This window comes from Euleptes europaea, chromosome 3 (assembly GCF_029931775.1).
Source record: "Euleptes europaea isolate rEulEur1 chromosome 3, rEulEur1.hap1, whole genome shotgun sequence".
NCBI lineage: Eukaryota > Metazoa > Chordata > Lepidosauria > Squamata > Sphaerodactylidae > Euleptes > Euleptes europaea.
In genome coordinates this window covers 113776236-113793898 of record NC_079314.1, presented here as the reverse complement: position 1 = coordinate 113793898, position 17663 = coordinate 113776236, and the positions used below count along the sequence as shown (strand labels likewise).

Here is a 17663-nt window from a genome sequence, read left to right as displayed (position 1 = left end):
AGACTGCTGGGTGACCTCGGGCCAGTCACTGGGGCTCCCGGTTCTTAGTCCGACAGTCTAACCAGTATGCCACACTGGCTTCCCATTGGATCGTTGGTTTGACTCAAGCAAGTATGAGGCATTTTCATATGTTGACACTGACGAAGTCACGTACCTTATGACGGCCTTGACAGCAAATCTAACGACGGTGGAGAGCAAGAACAGTGGCGTGACCAAGATGTGGAACAACGACAGAGACGCAAAGGCCTGGGCGGGACTCGGTGGTTTCTCTTCAGCATACGTGTGGGTCACGAAGGTCTGCCAATTCAGAAGAAGAGGATATGGGAGGGAGCCAAGGGGACTTTGGAAGAAACAGAAGACAGAATACGAGAAACCCAGTTCTGTTCATCTCAAAGCCAAACAGTTGGGTTCTGGACTCATCGTAGGGTTTTGTTGGTCCTCAGTTGGTACTACACTGGGACCCAACAGTCTTAAATCGGGGGGGGGGGGGGAATAGGAGTGTTTGAAGACTGTGTGAACCAGGTGTGTCTCCAGTAGGGTTGCTGCTAGCCCTTGTCTGGCAACCCCTGGGAAAGTTCAAAGTTTTACTGCCTCTGAATGTGGAGGTTCCCTTTAGCCAACACGGCTAGTATTACCTATGTCAAGTCATAGCCGACTTATGGCTACCCAGTAGGGTTTTCAAGGCAAGAGACATTCAGTGGTGGTTTGCCATTGCCTTCCTCTGCATAGCAACCCTGGTATTCCTTGGTGATCTCCCATCCAAGTACTAACCAGGACCCACCCTGCTTAGCTTCTGAGATCTGATAAGATCAGGCTAGCCAGGGTCATCTGGGTCAGGGAGAGAGTGTGAGTAGACTCTACTTTTTCAGTCTTAATGAAATAAGAGCTTGGGCCAAGCACACTCTATACATGCAGCAAGTATAAAGTGGTCAGATTCTGAATATCAGAAAGGAATGCACCACTTCAGATTGCTGCAGGGAATCACATATTTGATTGCTCTCCTACGTTAACATAAAACTCCTCCCAATTAAAAACAAAACAAGCAAAGAGTTGGGCTAGAACCTTTCTCCCTGATATAACAATTTTCCATTTGAAGGAAGGTTTGGGGTTGTTGTTGTTTTTTACACAGGAGACTATCCAAGAATCGTACCCCCCGGCCGACTAAAGTGGTACAATCCATTCTCCCAGCTCATTCCGCTGCAGTTACAGACCCAGGTTAAGACTTTGCTTAATGAAAACTGTAAACAGGAACAAATGCTTACCGCAAGGACAGCTGCAATTGGTATAGCCGCATTCATAAAAACTGTGGAAATAAATACAACCGTTAACATACTTCATATACAAAACTGGATCAGAATCTATTGAACAAAAGGTTAGGGTAGAATGATGACCCTTCCTCTGAATATTATTTTTTTTGCCCATAACCAAAATATTGGACAACTCCTTAATAGGCCAAAAAAAAATACTTTCCATTTCAAATCTTAAACAAAAACAAACTTGGAAATATTACGGTTTGTATATTTTACTGAGCTGGGGAACATATTCCCCAAAGAGCTCTCGAGTTGTGTACCATAGCTAAAATGTTGCTTTGTGTTTTTGTGAGTGTGCAAAAGGATGTATTCTTTGAAATATTGGGGTTATAAGTCACAAGTCAACTGAAGTCCTAGGATGGTAATTTACTTTAAAACTCTAATTTATGAGATCCACAGATGTTATCTTTGTAATTATTTGTGTAAACTAACAGATGTTCAGCTTAGAGGGTTATTTCTTGCCTGGCTCATTTGTTCGAGAGTATGAGAAAGGCAGAATAGGTCAGAGGATCATTTTTATTGGGCCAGTAGTGTTGAGCTGCACAAAGTCATTTAAGCTTCATGCACAAATTCGTTAAAGCTTCATCTCCAGTTTTGAGGAAAGCGTTCGAAGGGTGGGGGAGGGGAAACGCAGAGATCTGGGATCTCAGCTTCATTAGGAAACGTGATCCCTCTCTGCTCAAAGTGGCAAACTCTGGAAACAGTCAAGGGGTTGAATACAATTATCCTTTTCAAGATCTCCCTCCCAGTCTCTGAACTCTAAAACCAGGGTAAGAAGAAACCACTTATATGAAGAAAAGTGTTATAGTATGGTATGTTTTGGGAAGCCAGGGGCAGATGACTGATGAGCTAAAAATAAAAAAATCTTTAAATTGGTGGGCAGTGCTAGCAAAACGACATATTTCTAAATCTGGCCAATGTGGATGGAGGGACATATGGCTGACAACTTAACACCCAACCAACTTGTGCCCTCCCCCACACCGTGACTCCCTAGTTATGTTTAGCTTTTTATTTTTAATGTGTGATGTGACACCACTATGTTCACGGTTTCCCCATTCCAACGTGTCAACTGCTTCTTGCAGGAACTGGAGATACGTTGTACCTAATACTGTTACGTCATGGACTTCTTTCATGGAATAATCCTCGGGTAAGACGTGGGGGTGGAATCAGAAGTTCATTTTAACGGGAAAATTACACGAGGAAGTGAAATTGATAAGACTTGCCGAAGTTGCTTCTCGTAAGGGAGGAAGAAAATATCATAATGGGGATATTTTCTTCAAGCCAGACAGAAATTAACTCTGTCTCTAAATCTAGGCTCTAGATCAGTGATTCTCAACATGACACCCATTGGTACCATACTATGGTGCCTGCAATTTGGTTCCTGGCACCCTTTTTTTAAACAAAGCATCTCTTTCCCAAGCAAAGAGCCATTTCTTGCTCCCCCCCCCAGGGGAGCCAGAGGTGCTTCAGAAGAACCCAGGAAATATCACTTTGTGTCTGTAGAGAGAATGCATTGAGAAACAGCTGCCTTCACCATAAAAGGATGCTCATCTAGTAACTTCCTGCTTTTTTGTGATCAGACCTAGCTCCCCGTGACAGCCAATTTGCAATTGCCCTTCATGGCCATCATTTTGTGGTGGTGCCAGTTTCTAGGGTTGCCAGGTCCTCCCAGGAACCAGTGGGCGCTTTCTGGGGCTGGGGCGATGCAATCCGGAAGTGACGCTGACACTGTAGCAATCTCCTCCGAAAACTCTATGGTTTCCATAGAGTTTTGGGGGGAGTGTACTAGAGCATCTGCCTCACTTCCAGGTAACTTAGAAGTGATGGGGACGCTCTAGCAATCTCCTTCAAAAACTCTATGGAAAGTATAGAGTTTTCGGAAGAGATTGCTACAGCATCAGGGTCACTTCCGGGTTGTACTGCACTAGCCATAGAGTTTTGGAGGGAGAGTGCTAGAGCATCCGCGTTACTTCTGGGTTTACCCGAAAATGATGATGGTTCCTCCCCTTCAGCTGGCTCTCTTCTACCCGTCGACCAGCTGAGGGTCAGCGGGCAATTGTTGGGCATTTGGCGAGCCTACCCATTTCTCATTCTCAAAAGTCTAAAATTTCCTACAGGCTCAACAAGATTGGGGACTACTAAATAAATTGGTGCTGGAAGCAAGATCTAACTCAACATCCATCTGCTTTTACACCACGGGGAGTTTCATACAGGAGCAGGCCCTGCCTGGGACCCAGCAGGCTTTATAGGACACAGGGATACAGCTATAGCATCCCTGAAGTCAGTGGCTCAGGATGTGGTTACATTAAACCAATTCATTAGATTTGTTGATAAAGCTTCCCAACTGACCATGTGGAGGGTGCCGTTACTCACTGGAAAGAGACGTATAAAGTGCAAATGTCTTGAGACTGGTGAGTTCCTTCATCCTCGTGTCCTCCACGCTTTTGCAGAATATATGTTCCCACGCATATAATTTTAACAGTTTGATGCCTTTCAGGATTTCGTTGGTTTTCTTCAGCCTCTCTGTGGAGTAATCCTTTCCATTACGCGAACGTTGCATGAAAGAAAAACACACATTATGTCCCATTTTTAAAACAACGCAGAAGAAGAAACAGTGACGACATTGAGAAATCTATTATTTATTTGAAGCCTGTTTTTTAACCCGCCTCTCATTGGAAAAGTTGTCAGGTGGAGTATATGGGCGGGGGGGTGAACCCCAAAATTGCAAACCATATTATTAAAACCAATAAAATGAAAATAAGACAAATAAGCTTGTCTTTTCAGCTGCATCAGCAGGGGTGGATTGGCCATTTAACTTATGGGGAGAAAATGGCTGCTCTATGGCATTGAAGTCCCTCCCATCCCCAAACCCCACCGACCTCAGGCTCCACCCCAAACTCTCCAGGTATTTCCCAACTGGCAACCCTACTCTTCCAGTTACCCAAAGTTCAGAGGCAAGAAAAAGGCAATGTGCTAGGCAGTTGCCAGTACAGGTGGCGGAGGGAAGCTTACAGTACACATGAACACATGAAGCTGCCTTATACTGAATCAGACCCTTGGTCCATCAAAGTCAGTATTGTCTACTCAGACCAGCAGCAGCTCTCCAGGGTCTCAGGTGGAGGTCTTTCATATCACCCACTTGCCTAGTCCCTTTAACTAGAGATGCTGGGGATTGAACGTGGGACCTTCAGCATGCCAAGCAGACGCTCTACCACTGAGCTACGGCCCTTCCCAAAATAAATCCTGATGACTTACAAGGGTGCTCTTCTGAGCCTCTGCCAACTTTGTCGCAATAAAATACTGTATCGGAGCCAGCAGTACAATCACAGCAGCCCCAACCAAGGCACTTTTCCCAAGTAAGTGGTAGAGCAGGATCACACCCATGATGATCTACAAAACAGGAAAAGGAACAAAGAGATGTAGGAAATGTCATTAGTGTATCCTGGATCAGTGTATCCTGAAGACTTGGGGGGGGGGCAAGGATGTGGAGGATGTGGCATTGAAGGTGTGATGTCATTTCCTGGACAAACCCAGAAGTGACATCTACTGCTCCATGATTCAGCAGAAATATTATGGTTTTACTGTACAGTTTCCACTGTATCCTGGAGCAGCATGACATCATTTTCTTCAGCGTGGAAATGACATCATGCCATCAATGTAATAGTGTTTTCCCTTCATTTCTCCCCCTGCTGGCCTACTGGCCAGCAGTGGGGGTTGGGGAGTGGCCGGCAAGAGGCCTTCTGCTACAGCTATACTGGGAGACCTGGCAACCCTAGATCATAGAATCACAGTGTTGGAAGAGACCTCCAGGGTCATCAAATCCAACCCCCTGCCCAATGCAGGGAATTCACAACTACCTCCCCTCCACACACCTCCAGTGACCTCTACTCCACACCCAGAAGATGGCAAACAAAAAAGAAAAGAAAAGAAAAACCCCGCTAGGATGCCTAGCCAATCTGGCCTGAAGGAAAATTCCTTCCTGACCCCAAAGTGGCGATTGGCACTACCCAGGGCATGCAAGAAAGGGCCGCGAGAACCAAACACTGATGCAAACCTCTCTGCCCTCCCTCTCATGATCTGCCTAGGGTCACAGAATCAGCATTGCTGACAGATGGCCATCTAGCCTCTGCTTGAAAATCTCTAGGGAAGGAAAGCCCACCACTTCAAAAGGAAACCTGTTCTGCTGAGGAACCACTCTGACTGTTAGATGGAAGGCTCTACTAGGGTTCACACTCTGTGAGGGGCACTCAGGTTTAAAATACACACACATCCTCTCAACTGTGACAGCTGTGCATGTAGTTCAGGAATAAAATACTTTATAACAATATTAACCCCTTACTTTGATGCTCTACCTGAACGGGCATAGCCCATAGGTTGGGACACAGGAACAAGAACCACATGAGCTGATTGGTCTCGATGGCCACCAAGTTGTTGATCTGCCCCAGGGTCATCTCTCCCATGGACAAGTTGGACGTGGAGAGCCTCAGGATCTTGTTGTAGATCATCGCCTAGGTAAAGAAGAAAAAAAATCAAGGGTTGTTAAATATTTCGGCATGCAAGATGGCCGGTTCAGCATGGCCCAGGAGAATCATATTTTTGTGCTTTGAAAGGAACTCAGACCTATAACCCCGTGTGTGTGTGTGTGTTTGTGTGTCTCTGTGTGTGTGTGTACCGTCAAGTTGGAGCTGACCCCACCAAGGGGCTTTCAAAGCAAGTGAGAAACAGAGCATGAAACGTCGCCTTAAAAAAAAAAAAATAGCCCACCGCCACTTGGCAGGCAGTGGGAGCTGGGGAATGGTAAACCCAGAATGTGTAAAAATAAGAAAACAAGTACAATGATGGCCATAGGAAATGCACCCCCAACAGGGTTGCCATATGCCTGGCAATTGCCGCCAATTAACCAGGCTGCATGCGGAAGAGCTCCTTCTTCTCCTCTGGCAGCGACCCTGTGCCGTGACGATGTCACTTCTGGGAAAAGTGGAAGAAAAAAAAGGGGAATGAAACCCAACCTAAAAACAAAAGCTGGGTACCCGAGGTTGGGGGAGAGGAAGATTTATATAAGTCTATCTAGAAATATTACAAATATAATGTATTAGAAGCGCTATGCAAAATTTAAAATTATTTAAAAGCATAAAAATAGCACAATGGCAAAACTTAGGTTGGTATCTATAACCACAAACCCAAACACGTTTCGGCCTCTAGGGCCTTCATCAGTGGTTAGTTAAAACCTTTTCTTAAGTCTGCACATATATATAGAAATACAATGATGTAAACAAATGCAAATACAAACAGTTTAAAACCCAACCAGGTAAGTGAATATGCTGTAAAGTTTATTCTCAGTTATTCAAACAACTTGTATATTGGGTTGTTGTTGTAGTACTGGTTAGTATAAGTCTCTCGTACATTTTGTGTGCAGATATCAACCTGGTGAAGTGCAAGGGTGTCCTGCGTGATGCCGCATTTCTGGGTTTACCCCCAGAAGCAACGTTGTTTTATCCGCACGGCCGTGCGCATGGGATCACCGCCTCCAGCCCCGCCCCAAATCTCCAGGAGTTTCCCAACCTGAATTGGGCAACCCTACCACTCCACCCCCCTCCGCTGGCCAAGGGGCACCTGGGAACTCTATAGGGGAAAGGCCTATATGCTTGGCCTCCTCATATAGATCTAGGCCTTTCAATGTTATGGCAGCATCATGGGATAAAAGCATAACAAGCACTTTCCATAACTTATGAAAGGTACCAGAGCTCCAACTAGGGTTGCAAGCTCTGGGTTGTGAAATACCTGGAGATTTTTGGAGGCAGAGCCTGAGGAGGGCAGGGTTTGAGGAGGAGAGGGACTTCAATGGGTAGGGTTGCCAACCTCCAGGTACTAGCTGGAGATCTGCCACTATTACAACTGATCTCCAGCCGATAGAGATCAGTTCGTCTGGAGAAAATGGCCACTTTGGCAATTGGACTCTATGGCATGGAAGTCCCTCCCCTCCCTCCTCAGGCTCCACCCCAAAAACCTCCCACCAGTAGCGAAGAGGGACCTGGCAACCCTATCAATGGGGTATAATGCCATAGAGTCCACCTTCCAAAGCGGCCATTTTCTCCTCGGGAACTGATTTCTAGTGCCTAGAGATCAGTCAACTCAAGCTACAACTTAAGGCAGCTCAGTCAATTCATGGAACTTGTTTAGTTCACTGTTAATAGGGTTGCCAACTTCAGGTGGGGCCTGGTGATCTCCCAGAATTACAACTGATCTCTGGACTACAGGAATCAATTCCCCGGAGACTAGGGCAGCTTCAGAGGGTGAACTCTATGGCATCATGTCCCTGCTAAGTTCCCTTTTCTCTCCAAACTCCATCGTCCCCAGGGTCCACCCTCAAATTTCCAGGAATGTCTAGGCTTTCCAACCTCCAGGTACTAGCTGGAGATTTCCTGCTATTACAACTGATCTCCAGCCAACAGAGATCAGTTCACCTGGAGAAAATGGCCACTTTGGCAACTGGACTCTATGGCATTGAAGTCCCTCCCCTTTGCAAACCCCACCCTCCTCAGGCTCCGCCCCAGAAACCTCCCGCCGGTGGCAAAGAGGGACCTAACAACCCTAGGAATGTCCCAAGTTGGATCTGGCATTGGTCTGTCTTTTATCTTTGTCCAGCTTTCCCTATTGTTGTTCTGGAAAAGACAAATTAAGGAAACTCATCTTATGAAGTAACATCTTTATTTACCAGTAAAGCTCCGCGTAGATTAATGCCTGTTTCTATGGCAACATAGTAGGAGGCCTGGAGAAATGTCCTCTGCAAAATGAGGGCCAGGAAGAGGAGGATCGCCAAGACATATGCGGTCTTAAGAAAATCATGCGAGGTGAGGTACGGCTGTGTTGAATCCTTCAGAAGAAAAAGAAAGAGATGATCTCAGAGGACTTCTGGAGCACTCATCCAACCATAAGGGAAAGGGAAAAAAGTTATTACTGCCAATTAAATACAGTATAGTTACTTAATTTGCATACAGGTAAACAATAGCTATCTATGGGTGTGAAAGCTGGACAGTGAAGAAAGCTGATAAGAAGAAAACAGATTCCTTTGAAATGTGGTGTTGGAGGAGAGTGTTACGGATACCAAAACTGCCAAAAAACAAATCAGTGGGTTATAGATCAAATCAAGCCTGAACTGACCCTAGAAGCTAAAATGACTAAACTGAGGCTATCGTGCTTTCGTCACATTATGAGAAGACAAGAGTCGCTAGAAAAGACAGTCATGCTAGGAAAAGTTGAAGGCAGCAGGAAATGTGGAAGACCCAACAAGAGATGGATGGACTCAATAAAGGAAGCCACGGCCCTCAATTTGCAAGATCTAAGCAAGGCTGTCAGAGATAGGACATTTTGGAGGACTTTCATTCATAGGGTCACCATGAGTCGAAAACGACTTGACAGCACTTAACACACACACAAACAATAGCTAAGAAGAATCAAAGGCTTGGCTCAGACATCACAGGTAAACAATAGCTAAGAAGAATCAAAGGCTTGGTTCAGACATCACACAAAATTGTGTCCTTTTATGTATTTTTTTTATCATTGTTGTTTTATTCCTATTGTTTTTATGTTTTATCCCTATTGTTTTTATTGATTTTATATTGTAAGCCTCCTTGAGTACCTCAAAGGAGAAAGGCGGCTAATAAATGTTTTAAATAATAATAAATAATAATTTCAAAAGCATGCTTAATTTCAACCAACTATGGTTAGTGTGATCTTCAAACATGGGCTGCTCTGCTAACCATGGTTAGGGTAGATCAGCCCAGGATATAAAACCATGGTTTGAATCTGGCTGGCTGACTGCAATTTTAACTATGGTTTCTCATGATGAATGAATGCTTCATCCTGGCTTGTTCTCTGGTGTCACCCTTGCCACAATGCAGGCTGGGATGCCAGACAGGTCTCTAGTACACTTGCCAGACAGTGCCTGGCTACCAGCAGGAGGTGTGTTGGTGGGGATATGGTCGGGTTACAGCTCTAGAAATCACTGGAAACTCTATGGTTTTACCGTAGAGTTTCTGATGATTCCTAGAGCTACATATGTCATTTCTGGTTTTTTTACCAGAAGTGACATGATGCTGCAGCCAGCATCATTGTGAGGGGGGGGGTGTCCTCATGCTGCCACCGCTGCTCTGACAGGCAGTGGGCAACGGGAGCAGGGGGTGAGATTTCTCCTGACCGGGGGCTTGGCAGCCCTAAACTCTACAAGGAACTGCTGGAAAAAAGCAAAGGATGAAACCAGCAAAACAAGGAAGCATTTGAACAATTCCCTGCAAGCTGCTCATAAACTAACCAAAGATAAAATAAACCATGGTTTTGTGCATGTCCCGACCGAACCATAGTTTTGTGTTTTGCAGGAAGGAACTGTTTTAGAAGAAGCATTGCCCCTGCATTAATGCAGGACGGGGGAGAGAAAATGCCTCTGTTAAGATGGCAGTTGACATCTGTGGTTTTGGTAAGTACTTGGAGGTGAAATAATTTTTGCTTCCCAGTTAGTTGACAGCGTCTTTTTAACAGCCTGAAGAACATAAGAACTGTACGGTTGAACCTTTCTCACAAATGGGAATTGTTACCCCTCGGTTAAAGGTGAACAAATGGTGTGCTGCCTGCTTTGTTTATTGTTTGGGTAATTAAAAATCCCTTTGTTCTGTGCACTGTACATTCTGTACAAGAATACAGAGCAGGGGGTGAGGACGGGGAGGTGTCTTTGAGGTATTTCCAGGCCAGTTGGCAGCAACTGCAAGAACTTAGACAAGCTTTGATCTTGAAATTTCCACCTTCTTTGGCCATATCAAAGGGAATCCTGACGATCAATAACATATCTTCAGATGCTATCTGTTTCTGCTTGGATGCTTAACTTCTTCACTGAATCTGATTTTGTGCAGTCAGTGTACCTCTCTGGTGGCAGAACTGTAGAACCCGGAGAACTAAAGGAGATGTGACATCCAGTCCAACCCCCTGTACCAAGGCCTTGTGAAAAGTATGAACAGTTCTCCAGGGAGATGAACATTGGATACTAGATGCATCAAGGCAGTAGGAAAAGAGGAAGAAGACCCAACAGGGAATGGATTGACTCAATAAAGGAAGCCACAGCCTTCAGTTTGCAAGACCTGAGCAAAGTTCTAGAGGTCATTCATTCATAGGGTTGCCAGGTCGCTCAGGAGTGGGGATCGCGGGTGCGACTGCGCATGACGTGATTACGTCACTTCCGGTTTACACCAGGAAGCGCCACATTGCTACTGGCCACTTTGCCACTCAAACCCCCCAAATGCTAGAGGGGTTGAGTTGTAAAGCGGCCTGTCGTGATATGGCACTTCCGGTAGGGTTGCCAACCTCCAGGTAACAGCAGAAGATCTCCTGCTATTACAACTGATCTACAGCCGATAGAGTTCAGTTCACCTGGAGAAAATGGTTGCTTTGGCGGTTGGACTCTATGGAAGTAAAATCCCTCCCCAAACCTCACCCCCCTCAGACTCTGCCCCCAAAACCTCCCGCCGGTGGCAAAGAGGGACTTGGTAACCCTAACTTCCGGGTGCAAACCGGAAGTGATGTAATCGTGTTGTGCATGCACACATGTGCGGTTCACGCCCCAGCTCCACCTCAAAACCTTCTGCCAGAGAAGAGGGGGGACCTGGCAACCCTATTCGTTCATAGGGTCACCATAAATCGGAAGCGACTTGATGGCACATAACACACAAACGTTGCCACAGATAATATGTTCATTTGGTCTCCAACCAAACATGTTTTAGGTGTTTGAATCGATTCCGTAGTGCATAGTGAATAGCCAGCTCTGGCTATCATTCCTTAATTTGTATATTTTTGGCCCAACTTTGGCACTCGTGTCTCCATACTAGGGGGAGGATCCTATCCCTGTCCTACCAATCCACAGAAGAAAATTTATTTGTTTATTAATTAAAGTGTTTATATCCCACCTTTCTTTTTGGCTAAGGTTTGAAGCCTTCCTCCCATCTGAAGAGAGGAGACTTCCTCCAAATTCTCTACCATTGGAGGAAGAGCAACTTAAATTGGAGGAAGGCTCCTTAGGCCTGAGGAAGTCTCTTGGTGGATGGTTGGATCCGTCCTGGGTGGGTCTGTAAGGGTCCAAAACCTATAACCTACTAAAAGCTCTATTACTAAAACCTATAACCTACTAAAAGCTCTATTACATCATCATCTATAAATTCCACCCAATCCTAAATCTTAAAAAAAAACACTCAACAAATTAAATTCCAGAGAACAAGAAGAACTTTTCTTTATAATCAAGTTCCACTCCCCACCCATGTTAATTTAGAATAGGGTTGCCAAGTACCCCCTGCCAGGTACCCCCTGGCAACCGGCGGGAGTGGGTGGAGCTTACCAGCCATAAATTGAGGCCTCAGCCTGGTCGCCGTCAGCACATTGACATCGCTTCCGGAAGTGATGTCATCACGTCACCAACGACGTTGAAGATGCTCTGGTACTTGGGCAAAACTCTATGGTAAAAACAGCTTCTACCATAGTTTTTGCCCAAATACCAAAGCATCTCTTGTTGTTGTCAGTGATGTGATGACATCACTTCCTGAAATGACCACGATACCACACTGTAGTGTTTAAAAAAAAACAAAAAACAAGAGCTTCACAAAATTCACTGAAGTTTGCACAACCATTGGGTTGGCTCCACAGCAAAATTTCCACTTGTGCTCAAGGTGCTTCACGAGCATAAATGGAAGGAAAAGACCGCCATAGCCGTGTAAAATATTGCATGACCAGGGTCTTGGCACTATCATATACACAGAGGGAAAGGGTTAGGCATTGCACAAGATCTTGGGTCAATGAAACTGCACTTTAACTTATGTTTCCAGATGCATATCGCTGAATCCAAGCCATTACACGATAAACCCAAAGTTGGAACTTTGCAAGGAAGACATTGGGTTTTTTTTGTAAATCTGATGTGGTTGCTGCCCTGCCAGCACATTAGGATTAAATTGGGTCTTTTTAAAAGGTTTCTTTAAACAAACATCCCAATGAAATCTCCACATCTGAAGCTAAGTGCTGCAAACAGGCAGAAGTTGCAAGCCCTTATATAACCGGAGAGACAACAGTCTCAGACAAAGCTACGATAGCCAAAGATTAGTGTTTTATAAGACCCCTCTTAATGGGCCTGCTAGTGCCTTGATACTTTTCTTCCCTAAGTGGTCAGCTATTTTTTGTATGGCGGAGTCAACTTGTAAAAAGATACCTTTATTTGGATTTCTCCCTTAGAAATGTGTGTCAAGTGCCGTCAAGTTGCAGCTGAACTATGGCAAGCCCTTATAGGATTTTCAGGAGGAGGAGGAGGAGGAGGAGGAGGAGGAGGAGGAGGAGGAGGAGGAGGAGGAGGAGGAGGAGGAGGAGGAGGAAAAGGAGAATTGGTTTTTATATGCCAAATTTCTCTCCCTTCTTAAGGAAGAATCAAACCACTGTACAATCCCCTTCCCCTCCCCACAACAGACACCCTGTAAGGTAGGTGAGCCTGAGAGAGTGTTACTAGCCCTGGGTCACCCAGCTGGCTTCACGTGGAGGCGTGGGGAAACAAATCCAGTTCACCAGATTAGCCTCCGCCGCTCATGTGGAGGTGTGGGGAATCAAACCCTGTTCTCCAGATCAGAGTCCACTGCTCCAAGCCACCACTCTTTACCACAACACCATGCTGGCTTACAGATTAACAGAGGTGGATTGCCAGTGCCTTCCTCTGCATTGCGACCCTGGTATTCCTCGATGGTCTCCCATCCAAATATTCACCAGGGCTGACCCTGCTTAGCTTCCAAGATCTCCTGAAATTGAGCTACACCATGCTGCCTTCCCTCCGCCTTAGATGTATAGTGGGTTCTTTTTTCTTACTGATTTTCGAGACGATCAACTAATGGCAGAAACCAAGGCATAGTTTGTTGTTCCTTTGTGACACATCAGCTAGAGATGTTCACCCAAGGAAGACTTTCTCTTTTAGGGATATGGCATTTTCCTAACACTAAAATTACAGCATAAACAGATTGGATCCAATGATCCCTTTCTGCCAAGCTGGATCCAATGATCCCTTTCTGCTAAGCTTCCAATGCAGGAGGTCTTTCTCCATGGCTGGAAGTATTTCTTCATTGAAGAAAGCCTTAACAGATGAGAGTTATGGGAATGGATCCTACCAGAGCCAGTGTGGTATAGTGGTTAAGAGAGGTGGACTCTAATCTGGAGAACTGGGTTTGATTCCCCACTCCTCCACGAGTGGCAGACTCTAATCCAGTGAACTGGGTTTGATTCCCCGCACCTCCACATGAGCGGTGGACTCTAATCTGGTGAACCGGATTGGTTTCCCCACTCCTACACATGAAGCCAGCTGGGTGACCTTGGGCCAGTCACAGTTCTCTCCAAACTCTCTCAGCCCACCTACCTCCCAAGGTGTCTGTTGTTGGGAGGGGGAGGGAAGGTGATTGTAAGTCACTTTGAGACTCCTTGTGGTAGACAAAAGTGGGATATAAAAATAAACTATTACTACTCCTCTTCCTCCTCCTCCTCCTCCTTCTTCTTGTTCCAATTCTTCTTCTATGAGTTCAAGAGGGCCAGCATCGCCCAACTCCTGTCCTTCCTGAGGTCTATTACATATGGCTTTTTGTCCACATAGGCCCTATGATCCCCAAAATAGCCTTCTGAGGGGTCAAAAGGGCCCCTTTCCTCTGTTTCACAGAAGGAAAAGCTGGTAGGATTCAACCCACTGGATCCATTAGCAGTTGGAAGACATTGGGTCGGATCCAGACTAAATTTTCTGTCAATGAAATGGAACACCTAAACAAACGAAATACAAATACATCATTCATGGACTCTAAGTGAATCATTGTTATTAACTTACATTTAGAAGTCTGGTCGCATTGTGTTCGCTATTATTGAAACTATCGACGATGCCGGAAATGCAGAGTGGTCCTGCAAACCCCAGAAGGTCAGCCAGGTAACGAAACATGCTGCTAAGGAGGATTGGCCGGCCAAAAGCCCTGTACATGGCCAGCCAAATGGAAGGGATCCGATTAGGTTGGTCAGCCACTTTTTTCTGGGAAAGAAAGTCGAAGTGCAGTCACCACAAGCATGAAGATGCTTCCTCAGTTTCAAAATCTCCCCTAAATAACCATCACAGTTCTTTTAGGGACATTCCCACATAATGGTTTCCCAAGACTCTGTCATTTTATTAAATAGAAACACTAAAGGATAAGATACTACAACACATTACTGGTTACCTCAGGGGCAAAATGCATGTGAGAATGGAGACCTCACCTACAGTACTGTGTTCAGTTTTGGGCACCGCAATTTAAGAAAGATGTAGACAACCTGGAATGAGTCCAGAGGAGGGCAACAAAGATGGTGAGGGGTCTGGAGACCAAGTCCTATGAGGAAAGGTTGAAGGAGTTGGATATGTTTCGCCTGAAGAGGAGAAGACTGAGAGGGGATGCGATAACCATCTTCAAGTACTTGAAGCGCTGTCATACAGAGGATGGTGGTGAGTTGTTTTCTGTTGTCCCAGAAGATCCAACCAGAACCAATGGGTTGAAATTAAATCAAGAGAGTTCTGTCTAGACATTAGGAATAATTTTCTAACAGTTAGAGTGGTTCCTCAGTGGAACAGGCTTCCTCAGGAGGTGGTAAGCTCTCTTTCCCTGGAGGTTTTCAAGAAGAGGTCAGATGGCCATCTGTCAGCAATGCTGATTCTGTAACCTTAGGCAGATCATGAGAGGGAGGGCATCTTGGCCATCTTCTGGTCATGGAGTAGGGGTCACTGGGATGTATGTGGGGGAGGTAGTTGTGAATTTCCTGCAGTGTGCAGGGGGTTGGACTAGATGATCCTGGTGGTCCCTTCCAACTCTATGATTCTATTCTGCATGCCAAGCAGATACTCTGCTAGAGCCCCTCGACAAGGATAAACACACCTCTGGGGAAAACTGTTTCCCATATAATTTCTTGACCAGACTAAAATGGATATGGACATACAAAGCTGCCTTACAGTGAGCCAGACCCTTGCTCTGTTGAGTCCTGCCTTCTCTGACTGGCATCTTTCCCCCAAAGAGCCTCACGGTCATTGCCTTAGACACACTCAAGAAGAATGTTATCCTTATGTTCAACATTTTTCACCAAAGTGTGATAAAGGGCTTAGGGAAAGAACAGACCCCTGCATTCTGCAGGAGGCTGGAATGCACTTAAGGTCAGCCCTGTCCTGTTTCAGACAGGAATTATTTGCCTTAATCCTTCTCCTCTGGGCAACCCAGAACAATAGCCAGGCCAGATTTCTTTCAAATCTACAGGAATAGCATAAACTATGACATAAGTAACAATTTCTTCAGGCTTCCAGCTGTGATATATCATGACTTGTGGCTTTCCTAAATCTGCCTCATAGTCCATAACAGCTTAGAACCAAAACCATTGTCTCTGTGGGAATTTACTCTCCTCATTAAAGGCAGTGCCTCACTGGTTTATCTCAGACATGTCAAACAGATGTGCTGAGGGGCAACTTATCAGGTCTATCAGGTAGGGTTGCCATGTCCCCCCCCCCCCCCGACCACTGGTGGAAGATGGGGCAGTAGGGTTGCCAGATCGAGGTAGGGAAACTCCTGAAGATTTGGGGAAGGAGCCTGGGGAGGACAGGGACCTCAGTGAAGTACAATGCCATATAATCTACCCTTTAAAGCAGTGGTTCTCAAAGTTGGCAGTACTACTAGGGCTGTTGAAAAAAAAATTCGGTAAAATTCGGATTCAGCAAAATTCAGCCCATTTTGATTTGGGAAATGCCGAAGTCCGAACTCCCCCCATTCGGATCCGTGGAATTGGGTGCGAGATTCAGAGTTCGGGAAAAAAATCGGCCGAATAAAGCCATTTAAAGCACATTTGCGCCTTTCCGCGGCTCCGGGGGGGCATGTTTGGAGGTAGAGGTCCCAACCTTTCAGTGTAGCTTGAGGGGACCCTTCTTGCAAGAACCCCCAAGTTTTGCTAAGATTGGGTCAAGGGCCCCCGAGTTATGGGGCCCAGAAGGGGGTCCCCCCATCTGCCCATTGGAATAAAGCCATTAAAAGGGATGTACTAAAACCAATGACAAGTCAGCCCATTGGAAGCAATGGGAGAGGCTGCCCAGCCCATTGAAGATAATGGGAGAGGGGAATGTCAGTTGACTTGCATTGACTCCACTGAAATACATTACAGGGGATGTACTAAAACAAATGACAGGCTAGCCCATTCGAAACAACAGGAGCGGCTGCACAGCCCATTGGAAACAATAGGAACCAGCCAGAGAGAGACTCACTGACCCACAGTTAACTCCACACGAAGTTGGCAACCGGTGAAAACAGTAGAAAGCACAGTCCCACACGGAGGCAGTCAAGCCCACCCCCCAGCAGAACAGGTAAACCCATCCCCCTTTGGCTTCCCCCTCACACACACACACACACAAACACACACACAGAATCTCCCCCCACACACACATACACACAGGGGAAAAATATAGAGAGAATTATAGAGAAAAGCCCCCAAATGGGTCTTACTGTGGATGCCTTCTTCTTTTCTCTCAGGAGCAGGGACTGGGAGGACTCAGAAGTAATCCAATATGATTCTAGCAGACTCACACACACATACTCTCTGGCACGGGAGGTTTTGCCTTGGATTTGCCACTCTCTAGATGCACATTAAGGATTGCCTGCTCCCATTCATTCCAATGGGTGGATGGGGGGGACCCCATAACTCGGGATTGCCTTTTAGCCAGACCCCCGGGCCGGGGTAATGGTATGGCCCAACTGCCGAGGCAACCAGACCCCCGGGCCAGGGTAATGGTACGGCCCAACGCGAATGTGTTTTTGAAGGCTGTATTCCAATGGGCAGATGGGTGGGGAGACCCCTTCCGGGCCCCATAATTTGGGATCCCCTGACCCAATCTTCACAAAACTTGGGGGTTCTTGCAAGAAGGGTCCCCTCAAGCTACACTGAAAGTGTGGGACCTCTACCCCAAAAAATGCCCCCCCCCCGGAGCCACGGAAAGCCGTGGATGTGTTTGTAATGGCTTTATTGCAATGGGCAGATGGGGGGACCCCTTCCGGGCCACATAACTTGGGACCCCCTGACCCAATCTTTACAAAACTTGGGGGTTATGCAAGAAGGGTCCCCTCAAGCTACACTGAAAGGTTGGGACCTCTACCTCCGAACAAGTCCCCTCCCCAGAGCCTCGGAAAAAGATGAATGTGCACATGCACATGCACCCCCACAGGGATCTCTCTCTCACACAGACACTCTCTCTTTCTCTCCCCGGGTCGCGCAGCAGCTGGGCTCACGCACTCAACCGCGACTGATTGGCCAGAAGAA

At 46.1% G+C, this 17663-nt stretch overlaps 1 protein-coding gene across 1 annotated transcript in view; it reads right to left on the bottom strand.

The window, feature by feature from the left end:
• ABCC9 (ATP binding cassette subfamily C member 9) overlaps positions 1–17663 on the bottom strand; it is an 80964-nt gene that overhangs the window by 52214 nt on the left and 11087 nt on the right. Inside the window, exons 6-12 of the mRNA XM_056845947.1 lie at positions 14185–14379; positions 8026–8184; positions 5663–5818; positions 4566–4700; positions 3684–3846; positions 1263–1303; positions 155–297 (exon numbers count right to left, since the gene is read on the bottom strand). Coding sequence (XP_056701925.1) covers positions 155–297; positions 1263–1303; positions 3684–3846; positions 4566–4700; positions 5663–5818; positions 8026–8184; positions 14185–14379 — 992 coding nt within the window. The remainder of the gene's footprint in view (positions 1–154; positions 298–1262; positions 1304–3683; positions 3847–4565; positions 4701–5662; positions 5819–8025; positions 8185–14184; positions 14380–17663) is intronic.